This window comes from Cynocephalus volans, chromosome 11, assembly GCF_027409185.1.
Source record: "Cynocephalus volans isolate mCynVol1 chromosome 11, mCynVol1.pri, whole genome shotgun sequence".
Classification (NCBI taxonomy): domain Eukaryota; kingdom Metazoa; phylum Chordata; class Mammalia; order Dermoptera; family Cynocephalidae; genus Cynocephalus; species Cynocephalus volans.
In genome coordinates this window covers 16,903,629-16,928,253 of record NC_084470.1, presented here as the reverse complement: position 1 = coordinate 16,928,253, position 24,625 = coordinate 16,903,629, and the positions used below count along the sequence as shown (strand labels likewise).

At 37.1% G+C, this 24,625-nt stretch overlaps 2 protein-coding genes across 3 annotated transcripts in view; one reads left to right on the top strand and one right to left on the bottom strand.

Moving 5' to 3' along the window:
* The window catches only part of TRPC1 (transient receptor potential cation channel subfamily C member 1), a 99,617-nt gene extending 91,584 nt beyond the window's left edge, over window positions 1–8,033 (top strand). For both annotated transcript variants that reach the window (XM_063113885.1, XM_063113884.1), the window contains 4 exons: window positions 4,401–4,573; window positions 6,073–6,274; window positions 6,574–6,768; window positions 7,790–8,033. In XM_063113885.1, the coding sequence (XP_062969955.1) occupies window positions 4,401–4,573; window positions 6,073–6,274; window positions 6,574–6,768; window positions 7,790–8,017 (798 nt within the window). In that variant the 3' untranslated portion in view covers window positions 8,018–8,033. The remainder of the gene's footprint in view (window positions 1–4,400; window positions 4,574–6,072; window positions 6,275–6,573; window positions 6,769–7,789) is intronic.
* Window positions 8,034–20,699: 12,666 nt separating this feature from the next.
* Window positions 20,700–24,625, bottom strand: part of PCOLCE2 (procollagen C-endopeptidase enhancer 2) — a 79,796-nt gene continuing 75,870 nt past the window's right edge. The window contains exons 8-9 of the mRNA XM_063114869.1: window positions 23,303–23,470; window positions 20,700–21,253 (exon numbers count right to left, since the gene is read on the bottom strand). Of these exons, the coding sequence (XP_062970939.1) occupies window positions 21,123–21,253; window positions 23,303–23,470 (299 nt within the window). The 3' untranslated portion in view covers window positions 20,700–21,122. The remainder of the gene's footprint in view (window positions 21,254–23,302; window positions 23,471–24,625) is intronic.

The window sequence follows — 24,625 nt, the reverse complement described above, 5'->3', positions numbered from 1 at the left end:
CATGGTGGGCTGTACATAAACGTTTAGTACCATTCCTACATTCCTTTTGTGGCAGACCTGAAAAATAATATAAAAAAACTTGAAAAGTTAATTCAGTGCATGAGACATGAGTGCCTGTTTTATTCCTAGTGAATTATTTGGTTTTACTGGATAATTATCAGATTTAATTTAGTAGCCTATAATATAAATGGCACATTTATATTATTATATTATTATATATTAATATGTAATAATATATAATAATTGTATATTCATATATTGGTGTATTATATATTATATATTTTCTAATGAGTAAAGAGTGATTTCAGGTGCTTTGCACTTTGAATATTTTTGAGGATGGATATTTTTCTTTTAAAAAGCATGGAATGTTTGAGCTAGAGGGAAACTTGTAGTCCAGAAGTTCCCAAAGCGATGGGGCTGCAAAATCACCTGGGGAGCATGTTAAACCTTGATTCCTGCCCTCAGAGGTAGTGATTAAATAGATAGTGTTAAATACTAGCAAATAGCATGTAAGTGAGTCTGATCCAGCATTTGGCTATCCCCCATATCCCTTTTATTTATTTTTTGTGTTTTAGTGGCTGGCCAGTTGGGGGGTCTGAACCCTTGACCTTGTTGTTTCCAGTACCACACTCTGCCAACCTAGCCCAAAGGCTGGCTCCCATATCCCTTATATAGATCAGGAAACTAAGGCCCAGCTCACAGTTTTAGAACTAGGACTTGTTAGTTAACCAAGTTAATTAACAATTACATCTTTTTTTGATATTCATCCATGTATCAATTCAACAGTCCATGGTGTATGGGAACTATTAGGTGAGAACTAACTCCGTTCTAATTGAACCAAATTTGTGTTAGGAGAGCAAAGATAAAACCACAAAGTGATGTTTTAGAAAAGTGCTTACAAAGAGTTGGAGACAAGATTCAATTCCCACCTCTGCCATCTATTAGTTATATTACTCTGAGCATTTCAATAAGTTTCTCTGAGCTTCAATTTTGTCACATGGAAAAATGGAGATAATCAATACTAGCCTTCCCCACCTTATAGGGTAGATAAAAAAAATGAGACAGCTCTTGGAAAATGGGAAAGAATTAGAGAAGGCACATAAAAGGTTGTTATGTTTTCAACATTTTAATTAATATGCCAGGCTCTGGAGTTTATTAAGACATGGTGCCTGCCCCTAAAGACTGCTAGAGTAGACAAACAATAACATTAGTATAAAGCGAAAAATGCTACTTTAGAGATGACAAAGTTGCTTTGTGAACATGACTAAGGGAGTACCTGGAGAGAGTCAGGAAGGCTACTAGAAGAGGAAGCATTTGATCTGAGTCCTGAAGGGATGAGAAGCTTGCCTGGCAAAGAACAAAGGGAAAGTAACATACAGAAGCCTGGAGTTGAAAAGCATGGTGTGTTTGGAGAAGACAGGATGTTCTTTATACTTGAATCATGGGTTGGAATTAGGGAGATGAGGCTGAAAAAGACAAGTAGGCTGAACTCTTAAGGTCTCTGTGCAGGAATTTAATATCACACATGCAAAGGAGGTTTTTGAACACGGGCAGCTTGATCAGATAGAACTTATAGACAGATTATTATGGCTTTATTCTGGAGGAAGATTTGGGAGGAGAATGACACTGAGTTGTGGTTATTATTGTTTCCTTTTGTCAGGAACTTTTGTAATTAATGAGCCTAATATATCAACCTTTCCCCTTTATATGAACCCTTTCCCCTGTCAGGCATTTAGGTTGTTTTTCTTTTCTGTGTAGTACTCCATGTATGAGGCTTTCTGCCCCTGTTAAATTATTTCCTAAGGAGAAGTCTCCAGAAATCGTATTAACAGATCCATCGATATCCTTATAATGCCTCAGTATTTCTATTTCTTTACAAAAGGGGGTATTAGTTTTCTGTCACATAAACAAGTATCAAATTATACTGTTTCACGACATTAATATCATTTGGTGCTATCTTTTTTTTAAGTTATACTAACTTAGTAGTTTGTTTATAATTCCCATTTTTCTGATTACCTAGGAAGATTTTTTTTCTTGTGTGTGTACTAGTATTAACTCCTGTGTAAGTTTCAGTATAGATATTTTAATTACCTTTCTCTTTCCATTTCTTAAACTTTTATATTTCTCAAGTAAAACTGCCAAGTAGTTTTAAATAAGTAAATATTTAAGACAGCATATTAATTACTTTTACAATATATAAACCTTATCATCTTTCTCAGTCTAAAATAAATTTACTGTTTTTAATATTTGCCTTTCACGTGAATATTTGGTTAGTGTCTTCATGTCACTGTTCACTTCAGTGATATCCACTGTACTACTTTTGGTTCCTCCAATTTATACAAGAACTAATATACTTTTAAAAAACAAATCATGAAGTTTGTGATGTTCTTATTTAATATTACTCACCTTGATATCGAAATTGATTACACTTATTCTTTTAAACTTAGTTATGTAAAACTAAAGCTTCTACTTTTGACTAAATTCTAAAATTAAAGTTATATCATCATACATGGTCACTCTTGGAAAACCCCATTTACCTATAAGTGTTCAAACTTTCTTAAAAGTAATCTTTTCTGTAGTTATCAAAAGCAGTTACTATATTCTTACTGTCATGAGTTATTAAATTCTTTACTGATATGGTTTTTTCTATTATAAGCATTCACAATCTGAATGAATGATTTTCTTTTCCAAGATGACTCAGTAAAACTGCCATTGATTAAGAGGGAAGTGTATTCCTCTTTCTCACATATTTGAGCTTTCTGATTCTAAAAGGTCCCTGTTTTTTCTGTCAATTTTGTGAGGGGACCAAGTGAGGGAAGCATAGGCTTTGAAGAGTACCCCATGACCTAATCATATACACAAAAGTCAGGCCTATCGGATCTCTCCACTGTTGCAGAGTTTGGGGGACTAGCTTGTGATGTTCCTAAAGATTTTAGCACACATCTTCTGCTTAATTAGCTGACTTACGTTAGTGGGCTAGAAGAAGCCCAGTAAAAGTGGCCTGGCCACTTGTCTGTAGCTATAATTTTGTATCATTGGCAGCGGGCATGTGCTATGTTGGTAGGCTTGGGTCCGTTAGGAATTTAATTTGAAGCTGAATTTAATTAATGACATAGATTCGACCTGGTTAAGTTTGAGGAAGGGTTATTTTTAAGCAGTGATTTTTGTATTTTAAAAGTAATAATTGCATGTAGTAAAGAATATTCAAAGGGATATACAGTGAGAAAGTTGGCCTTTTATACCTTTATTCCTAACTTCCATAGGTAAGCATTGTTAACAATTTCTTGTGTGAACTTCCAGAAATTTTCTATGCATACGAAACCATATATGTATGAAAAAATATATATCTTATCTGTCCTTTAAAAATATAGAAACGGGAGCTGTTATATGTACACATACCATTCTGTACCCTGCTTTTTTGAAAGTGTTTTATAGACATTTTTCTATGCCAGCATGTATAAATGTACTTCATTTTTAAAAAAAACAACATTTAGGGTATTCTCATTTTTTTGCTACCTCTCTCATATCACAATGAAAATCCTTGTATATACGTGCATCTTTGTGTACTTCCTATCTGTAGCCTAATTTCCTAGGAATAGAATTGCTGGGTCAAAAAAGTACTGTCAGATTATTCCCCGAATTTGTATACCGATTTAAACACCAAGAATTTATGAAAACTACCTAATACCCAGATTTTGAAGGAGTATGAAGGAGAATGAAATTAGGCTTGAAAAAGTTTCCAGATGTACTATTTATGTCTAAATTACAAAAGCTAAAAAATAAAAAATAAAAATAAAATAAATAAATTACCAAAGATACTGATTTTTAATACCAGACACTCTCATTTGGCTTGCGCACATAATGTTTTCTTACGATAAACTCAAAATGAAAGAAAAGTGATCACCTCAACTAAAGAGATTAGCGCAGTCCTGGAGGAGGAAATGCTGTCCTTTATGAACTGGTTTAGAATTGGTTCAAAACTCAGATGAAATACTATGTGTCATAATGATTTTATATTTTTAAACTTTAAGGAACTATATAAGTATAAGCATTTATTTCTGCTTAGGTATGAGCAGGGCATTTTCCATTTATTTCTTGCAAATTAGACCTTTTCTTAAATCTCCATGTCTCTTCCTCTACCTCCAGAGCAACAAAGTCCTCTACAGACCTGATCCAGATTCAAAGAACATACCATCCAACATTCTCAATGTTAGCATGATTAGAATGGCTTTTTGTAAGGCAGCTGGGTTTTTGGTTTTCGAAGTGCAGAAATATCTCAACCAGATGGACTTAAAGGGGTAGCCTGTGAATCATGTGTTTGGATTCCTTTTACTGCTGGGTCATTTAATACTTTGTTTTTCTGATAATTTTAATGAACACCTATGTAATATATTCCACAGATCTCAATGGGACAGATGTTACAAGATTTTGGAAAGTTTCTTGGGATGTTCCTTCTTGTTTTGTTTTCTTTCACAATTGGACTTACACAACTATATGATAAGGGCTATACTTCAAATGAACAGGACTGTGTGGGCATCTTCTGTGAACAGCAAAGCAATGATACCTTCCATTCGTGAGTGTATTTAAAAGTTTTTGATAAATATATTCTCTGTGTCTACTGTGTTCTACACGAACTAGTATCTATAGAAATGGAACTTCAAATTTTCTTTAAGAAATTCTTTTCTAATGTTCACAAATTTTAAGAAGTACTATTTTTTCATGAATCATTTATAATCATCTTTACATATAGAATCTTAAATTGTAGGTCCAAGTTATTACATCATGTTCCCTACTGCAGTCTTAACTTAGTAGAGGAACCCTTGTCATTTTTTGTACTCTTAGCATTTGGGGCAGTTCTTTGTCAGTCACGTGTACTGCAAGATGTACAGCGTCTCTGCCTCTCGAGTATTAAATGTCAGCAGCAACTCTCAGTCATTGTTACAACCAAAACGTTCTCTCACATTTCAGCACTTCTTACCAGGGCATTAGCACTGAGAACCATTAGGACTTCATGAACATTTTTTTTTTTTATCTCTAATGTATCATAAGGAATTGAAAACCAGTTGTGAGGTACACAGAATACCTCCCCTCATTCCTAAATAAAGTAATGGAGAAGGGGTGTGGAATTACACATTCGTTGTGTTCCTATTATGTACCAACTATTCTTTAGTTATTTTGTGTATCTCTTATTTAAAGAATAAGATTAATGAGTATGTGTTCATTTAACACATACTGTGTACAAGACACTGTTCTAAGTGCTAAGTGAATGAAGTATTAGTGAACAAAACTATTTTCATGGAGCTTATATTCTACTGAGGTGGTACAGGCAATAAAAAGGTAAATAAAATAATAGTATGTTACACAGTGATAAGGGCTTAAAAAGACAAATAATGCTTGGTCTAAGCAGTATATATGTGTGAGGGTGCACTTTTAGATGAAGGTAGGGATTGCCCCAGAAGAGATGACGTTTAAGTAAACATCTAAAGCTGATAAAGTAGCAAGCCATGAATATATATTATTATATATTATTAATATATAATAATTGGAGGAAGAGCATTCACAAACAGAGGAAACAGCAAAAGCAAATGCCAAGAGGTAGAAGCATGACTGGCATGTTCAAGAAAAGGCCAGGTGACCAGTGTGGACAGAATGTAGTGAATAAGGGAGAGTTGTAGGAAATGAGGTCAGAAAGGAAATGGAGATCATGAGGACCCTGTTAGCCCTTGTAAGGATTATGGGCTATTGACATTGAGAGCCATTCAAAGGTTTTGAGCAAAGGAGTGTCAAAATCTAATTAGATATTAACAGGATCATATGGCTGCAGTGTTGAGAACAGACAGAAAGCTGGCAAGGAGTTAAACAGTTAGGAATAACTTATGTTCCTTTGAGTCTGTTTCTTTGTTTAAAGTAAGGTATATCTTTACTGTGGAAATCAACCTCATTTATTTTATAAAGTATTATTTATTCAAGGATTATCAATGTTTCATTTATGTAATTTTGATATAAATGAATTAATTATTTTTGCTAATTTCTTTAATTTCCTTTTAAACAGAGATGTAACTGTCTTTACAGGTTCATCGGTACTTGCTTTGCTTTGTTCTGGTATATTTTTTCCTTGGCACATGTGGCAATCTTTGTCACAAGATTTAGCTATGGAGAAGAATTGCAATCCTTTGTTGGAGCCGTTATTGTTGGTACATACAATGTTGTGGTTGTGATTGTGCTTACCAAGCTGCTGGTGGCAATGCTTCATAAAAGCTTTCAGTTGATAGCAGTAAGTGTTTATTATTTTAAAAACTTTATATTCTCTTCAGATCATACTAAATGTATATAATAGGTAAGGTGACCTAAGATGCTGAGAATTAAGACATAATATCATTTTTAAGTTAGAGATTTTTTAAATGTAATATATAATAATTGCAAATCTTGAGCCAAACTTCTACAAACAAGATGTGAAAACATTTACAAAGTTTAAAACAATATTTCTCTCCTTGCCACCCCCATCCATGTGTGTGTGTGCGCGCGCGTGCACGTTTTCATATTCTATATTGGTTTTTAATTTGCCTCTTATAGAATCATGAAGACAAAGAATGGAAGTTTGCTCGAGCAAAGTTGTGGCTTAGCTACTTTGATGACAAATGTACATTACCCCCACCTTTCAACATCATTCCTTCACCAAAGACTATCTGCTATATGATTAGTAGCCTCAGTAAGTGGATTTGCTCTCATACATCAAAAGGCAAGGTCAAACGGCAAAACAGTTTAAAGGTAAGAAATTAGAAGTTTGAATTGCAACACTGAAGTGTTAACACTTCCCAATCTCAAATATTTTTTAAAGCATAAATATGCAAGTTCCTTAAGGGCTGCACCTGATTTTTTTTTTCATTCCTCCATCCTTAATGCATTGCATAGTATCTAACACAAGGTAGGGATTCAATAAGTATTTATTGAGAGTGACAGAAAGAATTGAGGATTTTTTAGTTTTCATATTTCCTCAACATATGGAACTCGTTTCATAGTTTTAAAACATGGAAAGTATTCAGAATACCTGTTCTGTCGCCGTAGATGAATGTGTACTAGAGTCAGTTCATATTTTTCTGGTTCTTCTTCACAGTTATTCAGTACATCAGTAATTCAATCCATGTTGCTATAAACTAGGGACTGGGAAATTTTTTCTGTAAAAGACCAGACAGTAAATATTTTACACACTGCAGGCCCAGACACAGTCAAAGATATTATGTGTGCAGTGCTATAACAAGAAAGTAAACAAATTTCCACAAAACTTTTGCTGATGAAATTCAAAATACTCATATAACAATAACCTGAGTAATAATTTTTTGTAGTACAGGTCTACTAGCAAAAACAGCTGAATTCCTTTTGTGGGGGAGATAAAATTTTGCTTAATTATGGTTCAAAAAAATGAGTTTCCTATGAAGTTGGTTACAAATGTTCAGCTGCAAAAACCATTCTTAAGTCACAAGCTGTAAAAAACAAGAAGTGGACCCTATTTGGCCTGTGGGTCATAGTTTGCTAATCCATGCCATAAACAGGATTCCTAAGACTAATTTTTTAAATCAAGATAAGCATAAAGGTGAGGGAATAAATCCGATATACAGGTTATTTTGTTTAAAACAAGTGTTGAATATTATCTTGTATCACGTGGTGGCAAAACTACAGTTTAATAAAGCATGAAATGATATGTTTTATCTATGAATATTTTTAAAAATTCTACCTCATTTAAATATTGTTTCTGAATATCATTAGTATCATGTTATTGTTTGTTTTCAAGGAGTGGAGAAATTTGAAACAAAAGAGAGATGAAAACTACCAAAAGGTGATGTGCTGCTTAGTGCATCGTTACTTGACTTCCATGAGACAGAAGATGCAAAGTACAGATCAGGCAACTTTGGAAAATCTAAATGAGCTGCGCCAAGATCTGTCAAAATTCCGAAATGAAATAAGGGATTTACTTGGCTTTCGGACGTCTAAATATGCTATGTTTTATCCAAGAAATTAACCACCTTCTAAATCATGCAGAGAATACTTTTCAATAATGTATCTGAAAGACTGTATTTGCATAACTTGCAATTTAATTAAGATAGATATTGAAATAAAGAACTATGTAAAAGCCATTCTTTAAAATATTTATAGCATAAAATATATGGTATGTAAAATATATGTATAGAGTTAGTTTTTAAAACCTGTTAGTAGCTCTTTGCAGGAGCAAAACAGATTAAGTAGATAGATTTTATTGGCATGCTGCTTGGTTTTCTTTTGGATAGTGCTTTAAAATTTTTTTCTTTTTATGGTTAAGAGGGGTAGTTGGGTAAACATTGCCTGGAAGGTTTTGTGAAATGAAGATCAGCAAATATGTGCTGATCTCCTTCAATAGGATATACTTGAAATATAGAAGTCATGGTTTTTAAAATCTCTGTTTTAGGAGTTCACAGATGAGGGGTTCAAAAAGTTAAGGGAAAGATTCATATTATCTTCTAATTTCATTTTTCCATGAACTTTTTGAAGTAACCTCGTATAGTTCCGCATTTATTGTTTAGTAGTATAGTGTTATCTAAGATAATAGTCTATTTTTTGTTTATTATTTTGTTATAATCTTAAGCAACAACAAAAAAAACCTTAATGAATATTTGAATCTATGTCTCTATCAATTTAAATTCACTTCAGTTTTTGTTATTGTAATATATTTACTTTTGCATGGTTATAATCACTTTATATTTTTAATTTTGTTTTTTTCACTTAATAGTATTTTGTATATACATTTCCATGTGTTGATTTAGTCCACATATTTAAATTTTTATAGACTTATATAGTTTTTGAAAAATATAGTCAGTAGACATTTTTATTTTTTAGCTACTGAGTATTGATTATAAGTTTGCATAGCTACTTCTCTAGGCATTTGGTTGCTTTTAACTTTTTCTTAAAATAATAGTAATGTAATTTTTTTTCTAGTTGGAGTAAATGTTCATTGTTATGAAATAGGAGATGCTTCTCTATCATGTGTAGTCACAGCCCGTTTTGTTTTTGTAGAACATTGGAAGACCCTTTAATGCAAATATTTGTTTTATATTTGGACTAAGGTTCTTGAGCTTTATCTCTTAAAGTATTTTCCACAAAGCATAACGTAGCTTCTATAAAAGTGACTTTATGCTTATTTCTGGATTATTCTTGCTGCTTGATGAAAAGCACTGATTTTTTAAATTGGAGAATAAAATATGTATTAAATTTTTTGTGTGTGTTCATATTAGGGATGTAGTTAAATTTTTTCACAGGCTATTACTTATATATTCTTGCAGCATTTCCAGTTAAGAGAGTATTAAGTATATAATTGTCTTCTTAACTGAATGTCATATGGTCTTAAGGCCACAGGGTGCAGGTAGCCCTTGGTCTATGAGGACCACTGATCCAGGGATCATTGTCTAAATATGTTAGTATTATGGTTCATCTTGCTTTTTACTTTTTATTTTTTAATTTTCAAATTTTAAGTGTTCCCTCTTTTGGGCAAATTCTTATAAAAATGTTTATTGTAAAGTTATATATTTTGTCTACAATGGGATTATGCACTTCCCAATTGGGATTTTACATCTGGATTTTTAGTCGTTCTAAAAAATAATTAATTATTAAATCAAAATATTTATAGAGTGCCTACTGTATGCATGAGTTACTAATGAGGTATATTTTGAATGATAGCATATTGTAAGAAAAAAGGTGAATAAAACTTGACATTAGATTATAAATTGACATAGAGTCTGTCCATTATATTATCACATAGTTTTAAAAATTGAGATATAATTCATATACCATAAAATTCATCTATTTAGAATGTGCAATTCAGTGGTTTTCTTAAGCTCATAGTAGCAAAGACCTAAGATGTAAAAGATTGACATCAGACCCCTTTGCATCCCTTCCCACCACCAGTGGCAATCACATTTAACTCTTTTAGCTATTTCCTCTTATATTTATAAATACCATGTTTTGAAATAATATGTCCACACAAAGACCTGTATGTGAATGTTTATAGAAGCTTTATTTATGGTACCAAACTGAAAACAACTGATGGAGTTTGGATGTGTTGTCCCCTCCAAAACTCATGTGGAAATTTGATCCCCAGTGTGGCAGTGTTGGAAACTGATGGAGTCATGGGGGCAGATCCTTCATGAATGAATTAATGCTCTCCCTGGGGGAGGGAGGATTAATGAGCGAGTTCTCACTCTATTCGTTCCTGCAAGAGCTCCTTGCTTAAAAAGACCCTGGCACCTCCTCTCTCTCTCTCTCTCTTCCTTCCTCTTGCCATGTGATCTGCTTGTATCTGCCGGCTACCTGCCGCTTTTCCACCATGAATAGAAGCAGCCTGAGGCCCATGCCAGATGCAGCTGTCCCAGGATCGTAATCCAAATAAACCTCTCATCTTTATAAATTACCCAGTCTCAGGTAATTCTGTTATAGCAACACAAAATGGACTAAAACAACAACCAAATGCCCATAAACTGGTGAGTGGGTAAACAAATTGTACATCCATACAATGGAAATCTACTGTATTAGTCTGTTTCTGTTGATTATAACAAAATGCATAGAGCTGGGTAATTTATAAGAAAATGAAATTTATTGTTTACAGTTTCTAAGGCTGGGTGGTCCAAAGTCCAGGAACACTTTTGGTGAAGGCCTTGGTGGTGGCAACAGCGACAGCAGGATATCACATTGTGAAATGGTGAAGCACAGAGAGAGACTGACTTCCTCATTTGCTCTCCTTTTAAAGCCCTCCAAACCATACCCATGGCCACCATTTTAAATCCATTCACGAAGGCATGATCCTATAATCTAATCACCTCTTCAAAGCCCCACCTTTCTATTATCATAATAGGATTTCTTACCCTCATCAGTTACAATGGGGATTAAGTTTAGGAGGGACATTCAACCCAAGGCATTCTGCCCCTAACTCCCAAAAACTTGTGTCTTTTTCACATACAAATACATTCATTTCTTCCCCAGAGTCTTACCGTGTTTCAACCCAAAAGTCCAAAGTTCAAAATCTCACCTGTGAATTCAAAACAAGTTGTCTACTTCTAAGATACAATGGTGGGACATGCATAGGGTACATACTCCCATTCAAAAGAGAGAAATAGGCCAAAAGAAGGTGTAATAGGTCCCAAACAAGTCCAAAACCCAGCAGGACAGGTATCAAATCTTACAGCTGATGAAGCATGTGCCTTGACTCCATATTGGAGGTCCTCTGCGTGCTGGTGCAGTGGGAGGTTCCCCAAGTCCTTGGGCAGCTCTGCTCCTATGGCTTTCCTGGTCTCAGGCCACACTCTGGCTCTCCTAGGCTGGGGTTGCATGCTGGTAGCTCCACAATTCTGGGATCTCCATGGTGGTCCCACTCTCACAGCTTCACTAAGCATGGTGCTGATGGGGTTTCTTTGCTGCAATTCTGACCCCACATTTTCACTGGGCATTGCTCTAGTGAAGTCTCTGTGCATTGAATTGTCCCAAGCCTCCACAGGTCTGGTATTCTGTGAGCCTGCAGACCTAATACCACATGGTCACTGCCAAGGCTTCCGGCTTATAGCTTTCAAAGCTGCAGGTCTAGACATGCCTGGGGCTGATTTAGACATTGCCGGAGTAGCCAAAACAGCTGGGGTGCTGGTGCTGGAAGCAGTTTCCTGAGGTAGCTCTGGGCAGCAAGCCCATGAAGCAAGCCTCAGGCCTGTTCCCTGAGACCATTCTGTCTTCCTCTCTCTGGGTAATGGAAGACTCAGCCTCCAAGGTCTCTGAAATGCCTTCAGGGCTGTTCTGACATTGTCTTGGCTATTAGCACCTGGCTGCCTCATAGCCATGCTAATGTCTTTAGCAACCAGTCCCTCTGCTGCACCTTTGGATTTTTCTCCTGATAATGCTCTCTGCTTCTCTACCACATGGCCAGGCTGCAAATTTTCAAAATCTTTGCACTCTGCTCCCTTTTTAAATTCTGGGTTTATGTCATTCCTTTGCCTCTCAGCATAGACTGTTGCAAGTAACCATGCAGTTTCCTTAATGCTTTGTTGCTTAGAAATTTCTTCCACCAAATACTCTGGTTCACGACTCTTAAATTTCAACTCCCACGAAGTCCTAGGGCATGGTCACAATGCAGCCAAGCTCCTTGCCAGTCCATAGTAAGGGTGATCTTTGCCCATTTCCAGTAAGTCCCTTATTTATATCCGAAACCTCCTTAGAGTGGTCTTTACAGTCCATATTTCTATCAGCATGTTTGTTTTCCTTTGAAAATACATTTATAAAATACCAAATAGGCTGAGGTTGTAGGCCCTAAGGAGTAAAACAACTGGGTCTAATTATTCAGAATTACACTAAGAAAATATTAATAGTATCAGGAATAACACCTGCTCTGAATTTCTCATTTGCAAGTTAATTTGTTATCTCTCTGGCATTGCTGTCCATTTGTAAACATGCTGTGTTTCCAGAGGATATACTTAGAAGAAATTCCCATTACAGTGTTTCTTTTGATTTGATAATTTCACACTGTATTTTCCTCTCCTGTTTTCCCTTCCCCCAGATGAAATAAATGCTTCAGATATGCAACATGTAAATTATGAAAACTTTAATGTGCCAGTTACAGGCTTTAAGAATAACCATCTTTAAGAGATATGATTTCTGAAGTATGTTACATTCAGAACTGCTGTTTGAATGTAACAGCAGTTTTGTGTAGGAGGTAAATGTATGTTTAAAAAAAGAACTATAGATAAATGACATACATGTAAGCTCCATTTTCCTCACCCTGCTACCACAATTTGGAGGATTTTCTCTCAAATTTAATCCATCCTTCAACTTTAGGCAAAATTATTTTTATTGAAATATATTAAAACTGTCAGAGGCTGTTTTAAAAAAAATTTGAGGTGGAAAATGTATAAGCTGCCTCAGTAACTCTTTCAGAAACTAAATTAATTCTGCAAGGTAATTCAGCTTCATATTTTATTTTATTTTTAAATGTTTAACAGCTTTATCAAGGTATAATTCATATACCACATAACTCATAGCTTCATATTTTAAAACTCATTTCCTCCACTTTTATATTTCAGTGGAAGTAGCAAAAAATCACCATATTTTCTACAATGATTTTTTTAATGCAGATGTTTTTCTTCTTTCTTTTTTAAAGCTGTAAAACTAGACTAAGCATGGTAGGGAATGGCTCTTCTCTTATTCTCTTCCGCATCCTCAGTTTAAGTATGGTATTAATGCTGAATGGCACAAATTTGTTGAATGAAAATTTAGCTATTACCTATTTGTATAAATAAATATTCTATGAATGAAATCCAGTCAGTTAGATACACATCTAATAACTGTATATTGTAGACTTTATTTTCTCAAATTGGATTGGAATAAAACTTAGATCACCTACTTCAACCTTCTAGTTTAATAGATGGGAAAACACATTTTAAGTAATTTGTCCAAGGTTGTGTAATGACTGACTTGAGATCCTGAACTCAATTTATTGTTTGTGTCCAGGAAAAATATTTCCAAAAGCTTTGCTTTATTGAATTTCTCTTTGTAGTTTCATTTCGGTCAGTGAAGAACTTAAGACTGTTCTAAATGAAAGTTTATTGAAGACGTAACATTATGACCAGGTTCAAGGAGAGACTAGCAAGATGAGCAAGAATTAGAGGGAGAGGATGGATAGTGAGTGAGGTAGTAAACACAAGCAGGAAAGCAGGAGTCAGCCTCTGAAAATACTTGTAACAAGCCAGGCCAGAGAGGGACCAGAATGTTTAGAAGAGACAGACTGGTTAATTCTATTTCTCTGCCCCTTTTAGCCTAATCAGTTTGGATATTCAAGTATCTAGCAATAATTTAAGACTATAAGGGATCTCAGAAAGGATCCAATTCAACTTTCTTATTTTACAGATAAGGAAACAGGAGTTCTCCCAATGCTACACTGTGAGTGAGCATTCAAGTATTTTTCCTTCTTGTCCATATGTTACAATTAATACCAATTTTTTGCGAGATTAATCAGCTATACGAAGTCTCACTTTAAGCTTGTAAATTTAAAAAACATGTTTCTATACTTAAAAGCCCCATCTCACTAAATCTAACCTAATCTTAGTATCGGAATGCCACAGGGGCGTCCTTCAAGCTAAAGATAATGTTTCAAATTCCCATCTAATCAAATTTTAGCCTTTTAAAACTCAGTTGTTCACTTTTTAAGAAGCAAATGACAAAAATGTAAAAATGAGGATTTTTAATAACTTTAAAATTCCTCAGAAAAATATTTATGTGTGTCCCAGAGCTTCTCAGTCTGAATACCAATTCTGTACAGCCTCATATATCCCCACACTATACATCTATAGACCCTATGTTAAAAAGAAGCTGATAGTGTGTGAGGTACTTAACGCAAGACTCTTAATTACAAAAGATAAAATAATATTCAATATTTTGTCCTTAGGCTAGGGCTTATTTATACATCTAAGGGGCAAATGTGTGAAACTCTCTATTATATAAAAGAATTGCTGAGTGTTCGTTCTTATACTCTCGAATGGTTTATGGTTAGATTGGCAATTTTTGCCCCTTAAATGTTTGGTAGACCTTCCAAAGTAAAACTATCTGGGCCTGGAGGAAAGATTTTTAAATTACTGATTGGGTTTCTTTAAAAGTTATAGAACTATTTAGGTATTTTATTTCTACCTGAGTCCATGTTGGTAAGTACTCCCCCCCACACGCAGGAATTTGTCCACTTCATCTAAATTTTCAAATCCATGGGCATAGAGTTTTCATAACATCCTCCTACTGCCTTTTAAGATTCTGTAAAATCTGTAGTAAAATCCCCTTTTTATTCTTTTTTTTTTTTTTTTTTTTTTTTTTTTTTTTTTTAAAAGATGACCGGTAAGGGGATCTTAACCCTTGACTTGGTGTTGTCAGCACCACGCTCAGCCAGTGAGCGAACCGGCCATCCGTATATGGGACCCGAACCCGGGGCCTTGGTGCTATCAGCACCGCACTCTCCCGAGCGAGCCACGGGCCGGCCCCCCTTTTTATTCTTAAATTGGTTTTCTTTTCCCTTTTGACTTATTTTCTTGCTTAATCTTGTCAGTATTTTGACAAGCATATCAGTCATTTTATTTTATTTTTTTGGCAGCTGGCCAGTACGGGGATCTAAAGAATATCAGTCATTTTAAAGAACCAGCATTTGGCCTTAATTTCTCTATTATTTGTGATTACTATTTTATTCAGTTTCTGCTCTGTGCTTATTTCCTCTGACCTTTTGGAAGTTTACTCCACTAACTTCCTAATTTGTAACATTCACAAATTAATTTCCACTCTTTTTTTCATAAGGTAAACCTATTAGGTTATAAATTTTAAAGTGCTGTTTAAGCTGCAGGCTATACATTTTTAAAATGCAGCATTTCGATTATTGTTCAGTTTTTAATATTTTCTACTTTTCATTATGGTTTCTTTTTGATCACGAGTTATTTAAAAGCACATTCTCAATTTCCGGTAGAATGTTTTTTCTTATCTTTTTGGTTATTATTGTTTACATTTTGTTAATTTCTGATTCTTCACTGTAGTAGAAGTATCTGTATATTAGTTCTGTGAAATTTGTTGGGATTTGCTTCATGAAGCAATAAATGGACAAGTTTTGAAATTGTTCAATGTGAGCTCAAAAATAATGTGCCTTTGTTCTGTTCTAAATATGTGCATAACTGTGTGGCTCAAAACTTCTATATCTTTACTAATTTGCCTTATAGATCAACTACTGAGAAAAAATGTGTTAAGAGCTCCTACTATGATGGTAAACTTGTCAAATTCCATGATTTAGTTATACATTTTGAAGGATGTTATTACCTACATGCAAATTTAGAATGGTTCTATCTCCTTGTAATCTTCTTCATCTTGAATAATGTCTTAAAATCTATTTTTTTTTCTAGAATTAATAACACCATACCAGTTTTGTTTTGATTAATGTTCGCCTGGTATATTTATCTTTTTGTACCTTTTTCCTGTCAACTTTTTTGTGTCCTTATGTTTTAGGTGTCTCTTTCAAATGGCATATAGTTTTTTTTTTCTTTTTTTCTCTAATCCAGTCTAACAATCTTTGACTTTTAACTTATGGTATTTAGTCTAGTTATGTTTACTGAAATTATTGGTATATTTGTATTTCTACCACCGTTTTTGTTGTACTTTTTCCTTATTTCACTCCCTTTAATTTCTTGCCTTCTTTTTTTTCTGTGCTAGTTTTAAATTTTCACTCTATTTACATTATTTAGTAGTCACCCTAGATGTACTAATGTAAATAAATTATCAAAGTCCTAAATTAATTAATATTTTTATCCTTCTGTCTCGCAATATAAGGGCTTTAGAACACTTAGGCCAAATCTTTTTTTTTTCTAATGTGTGTTTGCTAATTGAATTTATATTTATTGCACATTTGTTTGTTTGCATTTATATAAATATGTCCATGAATTCAAGCAAAAGGAGTGTCTGATTAATTTTATTTAACTTCCACTAGAGTTTTCTTCTTAGTAGGTGCTTTATTATAGGGCTTTTCTTTAAAGAATTTTGTCATTAGTTTGTATCATTTCAATAGTCCAGAAGGTATAATAGGAGGCTGGCAGCACTATCCTACCTGAGGGGAAAAAAGAAGGTAAATTTCTTCCAACTGAGGTTAACCTTCAAGTAAATAAGTAATACAACAGAATTTAAGACTTGGAAACTTTGCAAGATTCTTATATTTTTGTTATAGGAATTGAATTGAATTCAAAAGATGAAAATCAAGCTAGCAAGACCCTTTGAAACACATCAGAGAGTCGATAATAATTTTGAAATGTTTTGTGATACATTAGTATGGTACCTATTCATTCTTCATGTGTATTTGATTCCCCAAGTATAAATACTTAAAATCAAAACCTTATCAACTATAAGGTTTTGGGACCCCAGAAGCCATCTGGTCTATCTCTCTCAATTTATAACTAAGGAAACTGAAGTTCAGTCAAAATAAATGTGCCACAGACTGTTTTTTGCTGATTTAACAGAGTATCTGAAACTGGATAATTTATAAAGAACAGAGATTTATTTTTTACAGTCTTGGAGACTGGGAAGTCTAAGGTCGAGAGGCCCACATCTGGCAAGGACCTCCTTGCTGTGTCATCCCATGGCAGAAGGTGGAAGGGCAAGAGAGTGTGTGCATCTGCGAGAGGGTGGAGAGAGAGAGAGAGAGAGAGAGAGAGAGAGAGAGAGAGAGAGAGAGAGAGAGAGAGAGAGAGAGAGAGAGAAAGAGAGAGAGAACGCTGAACTCATCCTTTTATCAGGAATCCTGAAATAATAGTATTAACCCATTCCTGAAGTCTCTGCCCTCATGACCTAAGTACCTCTTAAAGGTCCCACCTCTTCACACTGTTGCATTGGGGATTGAGTGTCCAACATATGAACTTTGGGAGACACATTCAAACTATAGTAAAATGATTTTATAAACAGGAAAGAAGTTACAAAATAGTTGTTGGACCAGAAAGAGCAGCTTCAGTATTCGGTTTTATCTCTATGTTTTGAATAATTGAATTAAAAGACAAATCAATCCCCTACATTATTAACCATGAATCCCCCAAACAGTTCTTAGTCTTATGCCAGACATGCCAATGGTGTGAATAGTTTGGGTTACTTTTCTCAGTTTTTACCCCAGTATGAGTCAAACCCCATTCAGAAACTGATGGTAGTCTTTCCACTGGTAATGCAAAGGTGCACCAATAAGAAGATTCTCCTAAGAGAGAAGAAATACTGATGAATCTTTAGTAATCAATCCTAAAGTTCCACAGCATGTACTCTTTTCACCTAAAAGGAGAAGTTTCTCTTATTTCTAAAACTACTTCTGTCATGGGAGATATTATGACCCAAGTCTTTTTTCATCCCTGATGTTCTTTCTACCTTCGTTGGATAGGAATGGGTGTCCCTTCTTCCATAAGCCCTGGCCAGCAACCTCCTGGAGGACCATTGCAGGTAGAGCTGCATTTTGAGCAGCTCTATATAAATAATGGGAGTTCTTTTGCAGTTCTTCCTTGACTGAATGAAAGATTTTTCTTCTTTCTTTTTCCATTTTTTATTAGCATATTCATTGCTACAAATCGTACTTATTCTTTATGCCCCTTATGCAATCTTTCCCCTTCCCCGTCCCGCTCCCCCTCTAATAACTGTAGATCTGTTCTCTCCATCTGATGATTACCTGCTCCTCTGTTGGTTTGTTGCCCAGATGATCTGTCCAGTGCTGACACAGGTGTGATCAAGTCCCCCTCTATTATCACAAAGCAGATGCTTCTTCTATTACTCAGGACGGTACTTTGTGGAGAGAGAGGACCTCTTTTTTTTTTTTTTTTTTTTTTTGGTTTCCATTGGTGCCTCTCTTTGGGTCAGTGCAGTTGAGAGTCTGTTGTGCCACCTGCACAGTGGCCGTGACTGCTGCTGTAGAGACTAGCTGCTTTTGCAGCAGCCATGGCAATTGCAGTGACTATGGAGGGCTGCCTGTGTGAAAATGGTGTTTTCGGTGAGCTCTTTACCTGGTTGTGGCTGGGATCAGCTTCCCCCAGCTCCATACCTCAGGCCTCCAGTGGATCCCCAGGGTGGTGGCAGCAGCTTGCCTAGTTGAGGCCGGGTTTGGCTTCCCCGGCTCCATGCCTCATTCTAAGATGATGTTGCGGAACAGTTGGGGGGAAGGAGAGGGGAGGGGGAGGGGAAATAGGGTAGGAAGAGTGGGAAGGAGGAGAGTGTGATCGAGGCCCATGATCCCCCTCATTCCGACATGGGAGACCAGGCAGCTTCTGGCAGTGGCTGGGTCACTGCTGGGCTGGGTGCAGATGTCAATGGGGTGTGGTTGAGGCTGTCAGCACCCCCACCACCCCAGCTCAGGAGCCCAGGGAGCTTCCAGTGGCAGCTCACTGGTCATTGCTGGGTTGGTTGTGGATGTCAGGGGACATGGCTGAGACCCTTGGCCCCCCACTGCCCTGGCTCGGGACCCGGGGTGCTTCCTGCCGTGGCTCAGTGGTCATCACTGGGCTGGTTGTGGATGTCGGGGGTGTGTGGTTGAGGCCCTCTCCCTGGCTTCCTTTTAGGTTTTATAGGTGTTCATTGGTGGTGTTAGACCTTTACTAGTTAATATTAAACTCTGATCTGTAGGAATTTTGTTTTTTCTTTCAGTTCTGTGTTGGATTATTCTCTGTTCCCACCACTTAAACTCTGCACTGGAACTAATCTGTTGTCCTTTGCTTACTTCTAAAATGGGGGAACTTCCTGTGGGGACCAGCACTTGAGCCCTGTGGTTGAGCTAAATTGCTTCATTGCTGCTGATTCCCTGGGGAAGGCTTTTTGTGCCGCTCAGGTTTTAATGGTTGACCTTGTATACATTTCCAGGTCTCATGAAGTCTGATACACCTGGGTTGCATGGAAACTGTGGTCTGGGCCTGAGTCTTTTCAGCAAACTGAACCCCTGCAGTTCTATATTCCTGGCCAGTCTCCTCTGAGTGTTCCTGTGCTGATTGGAGGGCAGATCAGCTGTCTTTGCTGTGCCCCAATGTTCCCCTGGTGGGCCCAACTCCCCCACCACCCGCACTACAACACTTCCCATGGGACAGGCTGTGCTCCGGTCCCTTGCAATGACTTACTGGCCTCTGAGTGTCTCCTTTTTTCAGTTGTCTGTGGTCCCTTGCTCCTGTGTGAGTCCACTGGAACCTTGTTCATGGTCTTGCTGTCTTGGGGGCCAAGACCCTCTTCTCCCCTGCCACCTCCAAGCAACTTCATAGGAAGGGCACAGCTGCAGCTTTTGCCAGTTCCTGCTCCATGTGCTCAGCAGCTCTAGCCTTAAAATGGCTGGGGTTTGAAATGATGGGAGTGATCCTTTCTCTTATTGTGGCTTCTCCTGCTTTCATTAACTCTGTAGGTCTCTCCTCCTCTTCCCCTGAGCTCTAGCGGCCCCAGCTTGGCTGTCATTGCTTTTTAATAGTTATAAGTTGGATGATTTGTGGGAGAGGGTGATGCTGGAGACCATCTATTCTGCGATCTTGACCAGAAGCCAAAAAGTAGATTTTTCAAAGGCAATGGCAGAATGCACCTTTGCTGACACAGCCTGATCCACAGTTTACTAGGGATGAACAGGATAGAAGAGTCAAGCTCACTTCTAATTTTAAGTTCTATAAAATGACCAATTATTCAGGCTAGCAAATACTAGCCTAAGTACTAGTACTTAGTACTGAACTCTTCAAATCAGAACAAGAGGGCTTTCCTCTGGAGTAGGGAGGGCCTCTTCTAGTGGTAATGAGGGCTCTGGGTTTGGAATTAAGGCTCTTGAGTTTGATTGTCTGTTCTGTCTCTTAGGAGATGTATACTCTGGGCAAGTCACTAAATTTACCTGAGCTTCCATTTCAATTACAAAATGAAAGAGTTGGACTAGATCTCTGAGGGACACATTCTAGCTGTAACATGCTCTCCTTCTGCAGAGAGAATAATTATAGTCTATTGACATTATCAAATCAATCTACTCCTTGAAATTCTTGGAATGCTAACTTTTAGCAAAGTGTAAATTGATACAAAGACAAACATATGTATATAACAATATTCTTATTGTTAGAAGGAAACATTCTTTTCACAGTGTCTCACCTTCTATAAAAACAAGTTTAATTGGTGCTCTATCATCATTTAAAAATATTTTATTAAGCATTGATTTTAAAAAAAGGAAGAGATGAATGTAACACCTTGGAGCAAATGCTTGAAGGTAAAACAAATATCACTATAAATATTGCACTTATAAAATCTTTTTTTTACATCTTCACACAACTCAACTCTAAAATATCCTTTTACAGAGATGTATAAATAAACTGCTTCCAAGCTGTCAACACTTGACACATTTAGTTTCCTATCATTGTGCTAAGTTGGCAGGTTTTCAATCAGATGTCTGCTTCTGTCAGTGCAGGCACAGAAATTCCATCAGCTATATGGGAGGTTTTATACCTACAGCACGTGAAGAGTAAATTAATCCAATTTTTCAGAATGCTCAACATTTAATTTTACAAGTTTTTTCCTACTGAGAAAAAATAAATCATTTAAAAGCAACGACAGAATGCAGCTTAAATTGACATAGTTCACTGTTAACATTGCTTATTTTTTAAGGCATTCAGAAGCTTCTGATTCTTGGTCTTGAACATCATGATAAAGCTGTTTGGCATAATTCTGCCTCGCCCATCTTCATCCACTTGGCCCATAATAATGTAATTTAGACCTAAAGAAAGAGAATATAAACATTAATCTTTTGCTCTATGTGTGTTGTTTCAAACAACTTAGACTATGACTTAGCTCTGGATAAATGTTTTGTAAGTTATATAATTATACATTTATTCCGTCTAGGAGAACATTTGGTTTAAGACTCTTATTTAGCTTTTAGCAAAAAGCCAAATTCAACTAGTGATAGATTCCAGCTCTGCTAACACTAGGACACTGGATGGAGTGGTTTGATGCCGTCAGGTCCTACTCTGCAGTGCTGTAGGTTTGCTGTGGTTACCGAATGCCTACTATGAATGATGCACTGCATTAACATGAAAGACTTCTTCCTCTAGGGTCCTCCAGAGCTCCATAATGGGACACCCTCAGACAGCCTGTAATAGTCTTATAATACATCTGAATTTCCCTGGCATTTAGTAAGTAATGATCCACTCTCTTCTGCTGCTGTTGTCTTGAACTTTTACCAACATCTCAAGCATTTATACTATGTAAGTTTTTTGAGTGCATGGATGGATCTTCTTGCATTTGTATAGTCCCTTGCAAAACCTAGGTACTAAAAAGTAATGTATATTTGTTACACTACTTTTTTATACGTTGGTGTGTCTGGCTAAATTAGGCCTTGACATGGGCCTGAGCTGAGGTGTGTTGAGTTCAACTCTGTAGATTTATATTGCCTCAGAAAAATGTCATAAAAGAGATGTGTATTATTTCCTCCTTTATTCTCCTTTTCCCCTTCTGGGTCATAAGAGAAATATGTGTTTCCTTTTTCTCTTGCATAACCTTTCCTGTGCAGGCTAACACTGTCATCACAGTGGTCTGTGGCTGTGAAAGCTTGGTAGGTTGGGCAGGGGGATGCCCCCCCAAGGTTGGACCGAGCATCATGATGAGACCATATAATATCTAGATGTGCCTCATCTGCTGTTCCTGGCAGTTCTGGAAAGAAATGTTTATCTTTTACAGAGCCCTTTGCTATTCCCTCCAGAAGTCAACATGAGGCTGCTAGCGTGCTGACTTTTCTGATCAATCTGAATTCACTGTCAAGCTTTCTTGTAGTGGATATTCTGTGTTTCTGTGTGTGGGGGCGGTGGGAGGGGGGTTGGTTTGTTTTACTCGTGCGAGAGGTTTGTGATAAGACTGAGGAAAGAAATAAGCTGAAAATGGACCAAGAAATCATGGTCTACCACACAGTGGAATACCAGGCATTATTACCACCCCAAAGAAAGAGAGAGCTCTCTCTATCTGTGCTGTTATGGAAAGATGTCTACACATACTTTAGGTAGGAAAAAAGTTGCAGTAAAATATGTGTAGTATAATTCCACTTGTCTAAGTATGCATGCCCATGCTTTATATAGATAGAAACTTTCTGAAAGGAACTTTTTATAGTACTTCTGGGGAAAATCAAAGGGTCTCAATTTTTGTTTTATACCCTTATCTACTTATTTAAACTTTTAAACAGCCATGAAACATACATTACTTTTATACATTAAAGAACTTATTAAATATATATATATTTAAAGCCATGTGCCTCTGAGTCTGGAGTAATTTTCCTTTTTCCATAATTTCTCTCAATAAACTCATTCCCATCCATGGATTTAACAGTCCCATCTCTGCAAATGATTCCCAAGTCTTTCATTCTAGCCCAGACACACCTCTCTCTTCTGAACTTCAACTCTGCATTTCCTGCTGCTTGCTGGCCATTTTCTTTCAAACATAGTATTGGTACCATAAGTACAACAGTCTCTTTCCCCTGAATCAATCTGTCTGTATCTGTTCCCTGTTGATTCAACTTCAAATACCTCTTGGACTCACTCATCATTTCCACTACGTCTCCTTCTTCCATGAGTTCTATGAACTGGGATTAGAGCCAATTCTGCCTGACTCCGCAGGCCGTCTTTCTCTACCAGAAGTGGGCAGTATATTAACCCCAATCTTACTTCCCTAGACCAGTCATGGCATGGAAAGATCCAGGACTTGCTCAGAGAGGCTCTCTCATTCCATCCCTGTCCTGGAGCCCCACTAGAAGAAAGACTAAAGTGTTCTCCTTCGTCACCTCTGCGGAGGAGAGGGCACTGCTTGCAGACCACCACGACCTTGGCACTCATGCTCTTGCCGGCCTGCTGAATCGCCAGATTTCCTTCTTTATAGATGTTGATGATCGAGACTGTGGCGTGCAGACTCCCACCTCGGGTGATGGTCGTGATTACAGTGCCGGCTAATACTGCAGAAGAAAACATGTCTGTAAATAATGTGATTGCGAAGGCAAGTGCAAGCAGAACTGAAAATAATTTCACATTCTTATAAATTTCAGGTACAAAACACTTAAAAAATTTTTTTTTATTGAATCATAATTGATTACATGTATTTTGGGGGTTCAATGTTGACATATGTCAATCAAATCTATATTACTAGTATATATATATATTGTTACAAATCGTACTTATTCTTTATGCCCCTTGTCCAATCTCTCCCTATCCCTCTCTCCTTCCCCTCTCCCCCCTCTGATTACCCTAGATTTCTTCTCTCCTTCTGAAAGAGTAATGGTTATTCTGTTGATTTGTGGCCTAGATGATCTGTCCAGTGCAGAGAGGTGTGTTCAGGTCCCCCAATATTATCATAGGGCAGATGCTTCTGTCACTCTGGAATGGGCTTTGTGGAGAGAGACATCCTCTTCTTTTCGTTGGTCTCTGCTGGTGACTCTCCTTGTGTCAATGCACTCCAGTGGCTGGCAGACCATCTGTGTGGTGGTTGTGGTGTCTAGCTGCTTTCACGGCAGCTGTGGTTATGGTGATGGCTGTGGTGGGCCACCCACATAGACGTGATGTTTTTGGCATGCTCCTTGGTGCTGGTGGTGTGCCTGGTTGTTGGAGGGGGCTCCAATCCCCTGCTAAATGCCTCAGGTCCCTGGTCAGGCCCCAATGCACTGGCAGTGTGTCTGGTTATGGGAGGGTGATCTGGTCCCCAGCTCAATGCCTCAGGACCCCTGGTGGGCCCCAAGGCACTGGCAGTGTGCTTGGTTGTGGGCAGGGGGGGGTCCAGTCCCTGGCTCCATACCCCTGGTCCCCTGGCAGGTCCCAAGGTGCTGGTGGTGTGATTGGGCCAGAACTAATTTTTTTGTCCTTTGCTTACTTCTAAAATGGGGGAACCTCCTGTGGGAACCAGTACTTAAGCTCTGTGGTCTAGCTAAATTGCTGCTTTGCTTCTGTTTCCCTAGGGAAGGCTTTTTGTGCAGCTCTGGGTTTAATAGTTGACTTTATAGGTACTTCCAGCTCTCCAGAGACCTGGTGCACATGGGTTGTGTAGAAACTCTGATCTGGGCCTGAGTCTTTTCATCAAACTATACCCCATGCAATTCTACATTCCTGACCAGTCTCCT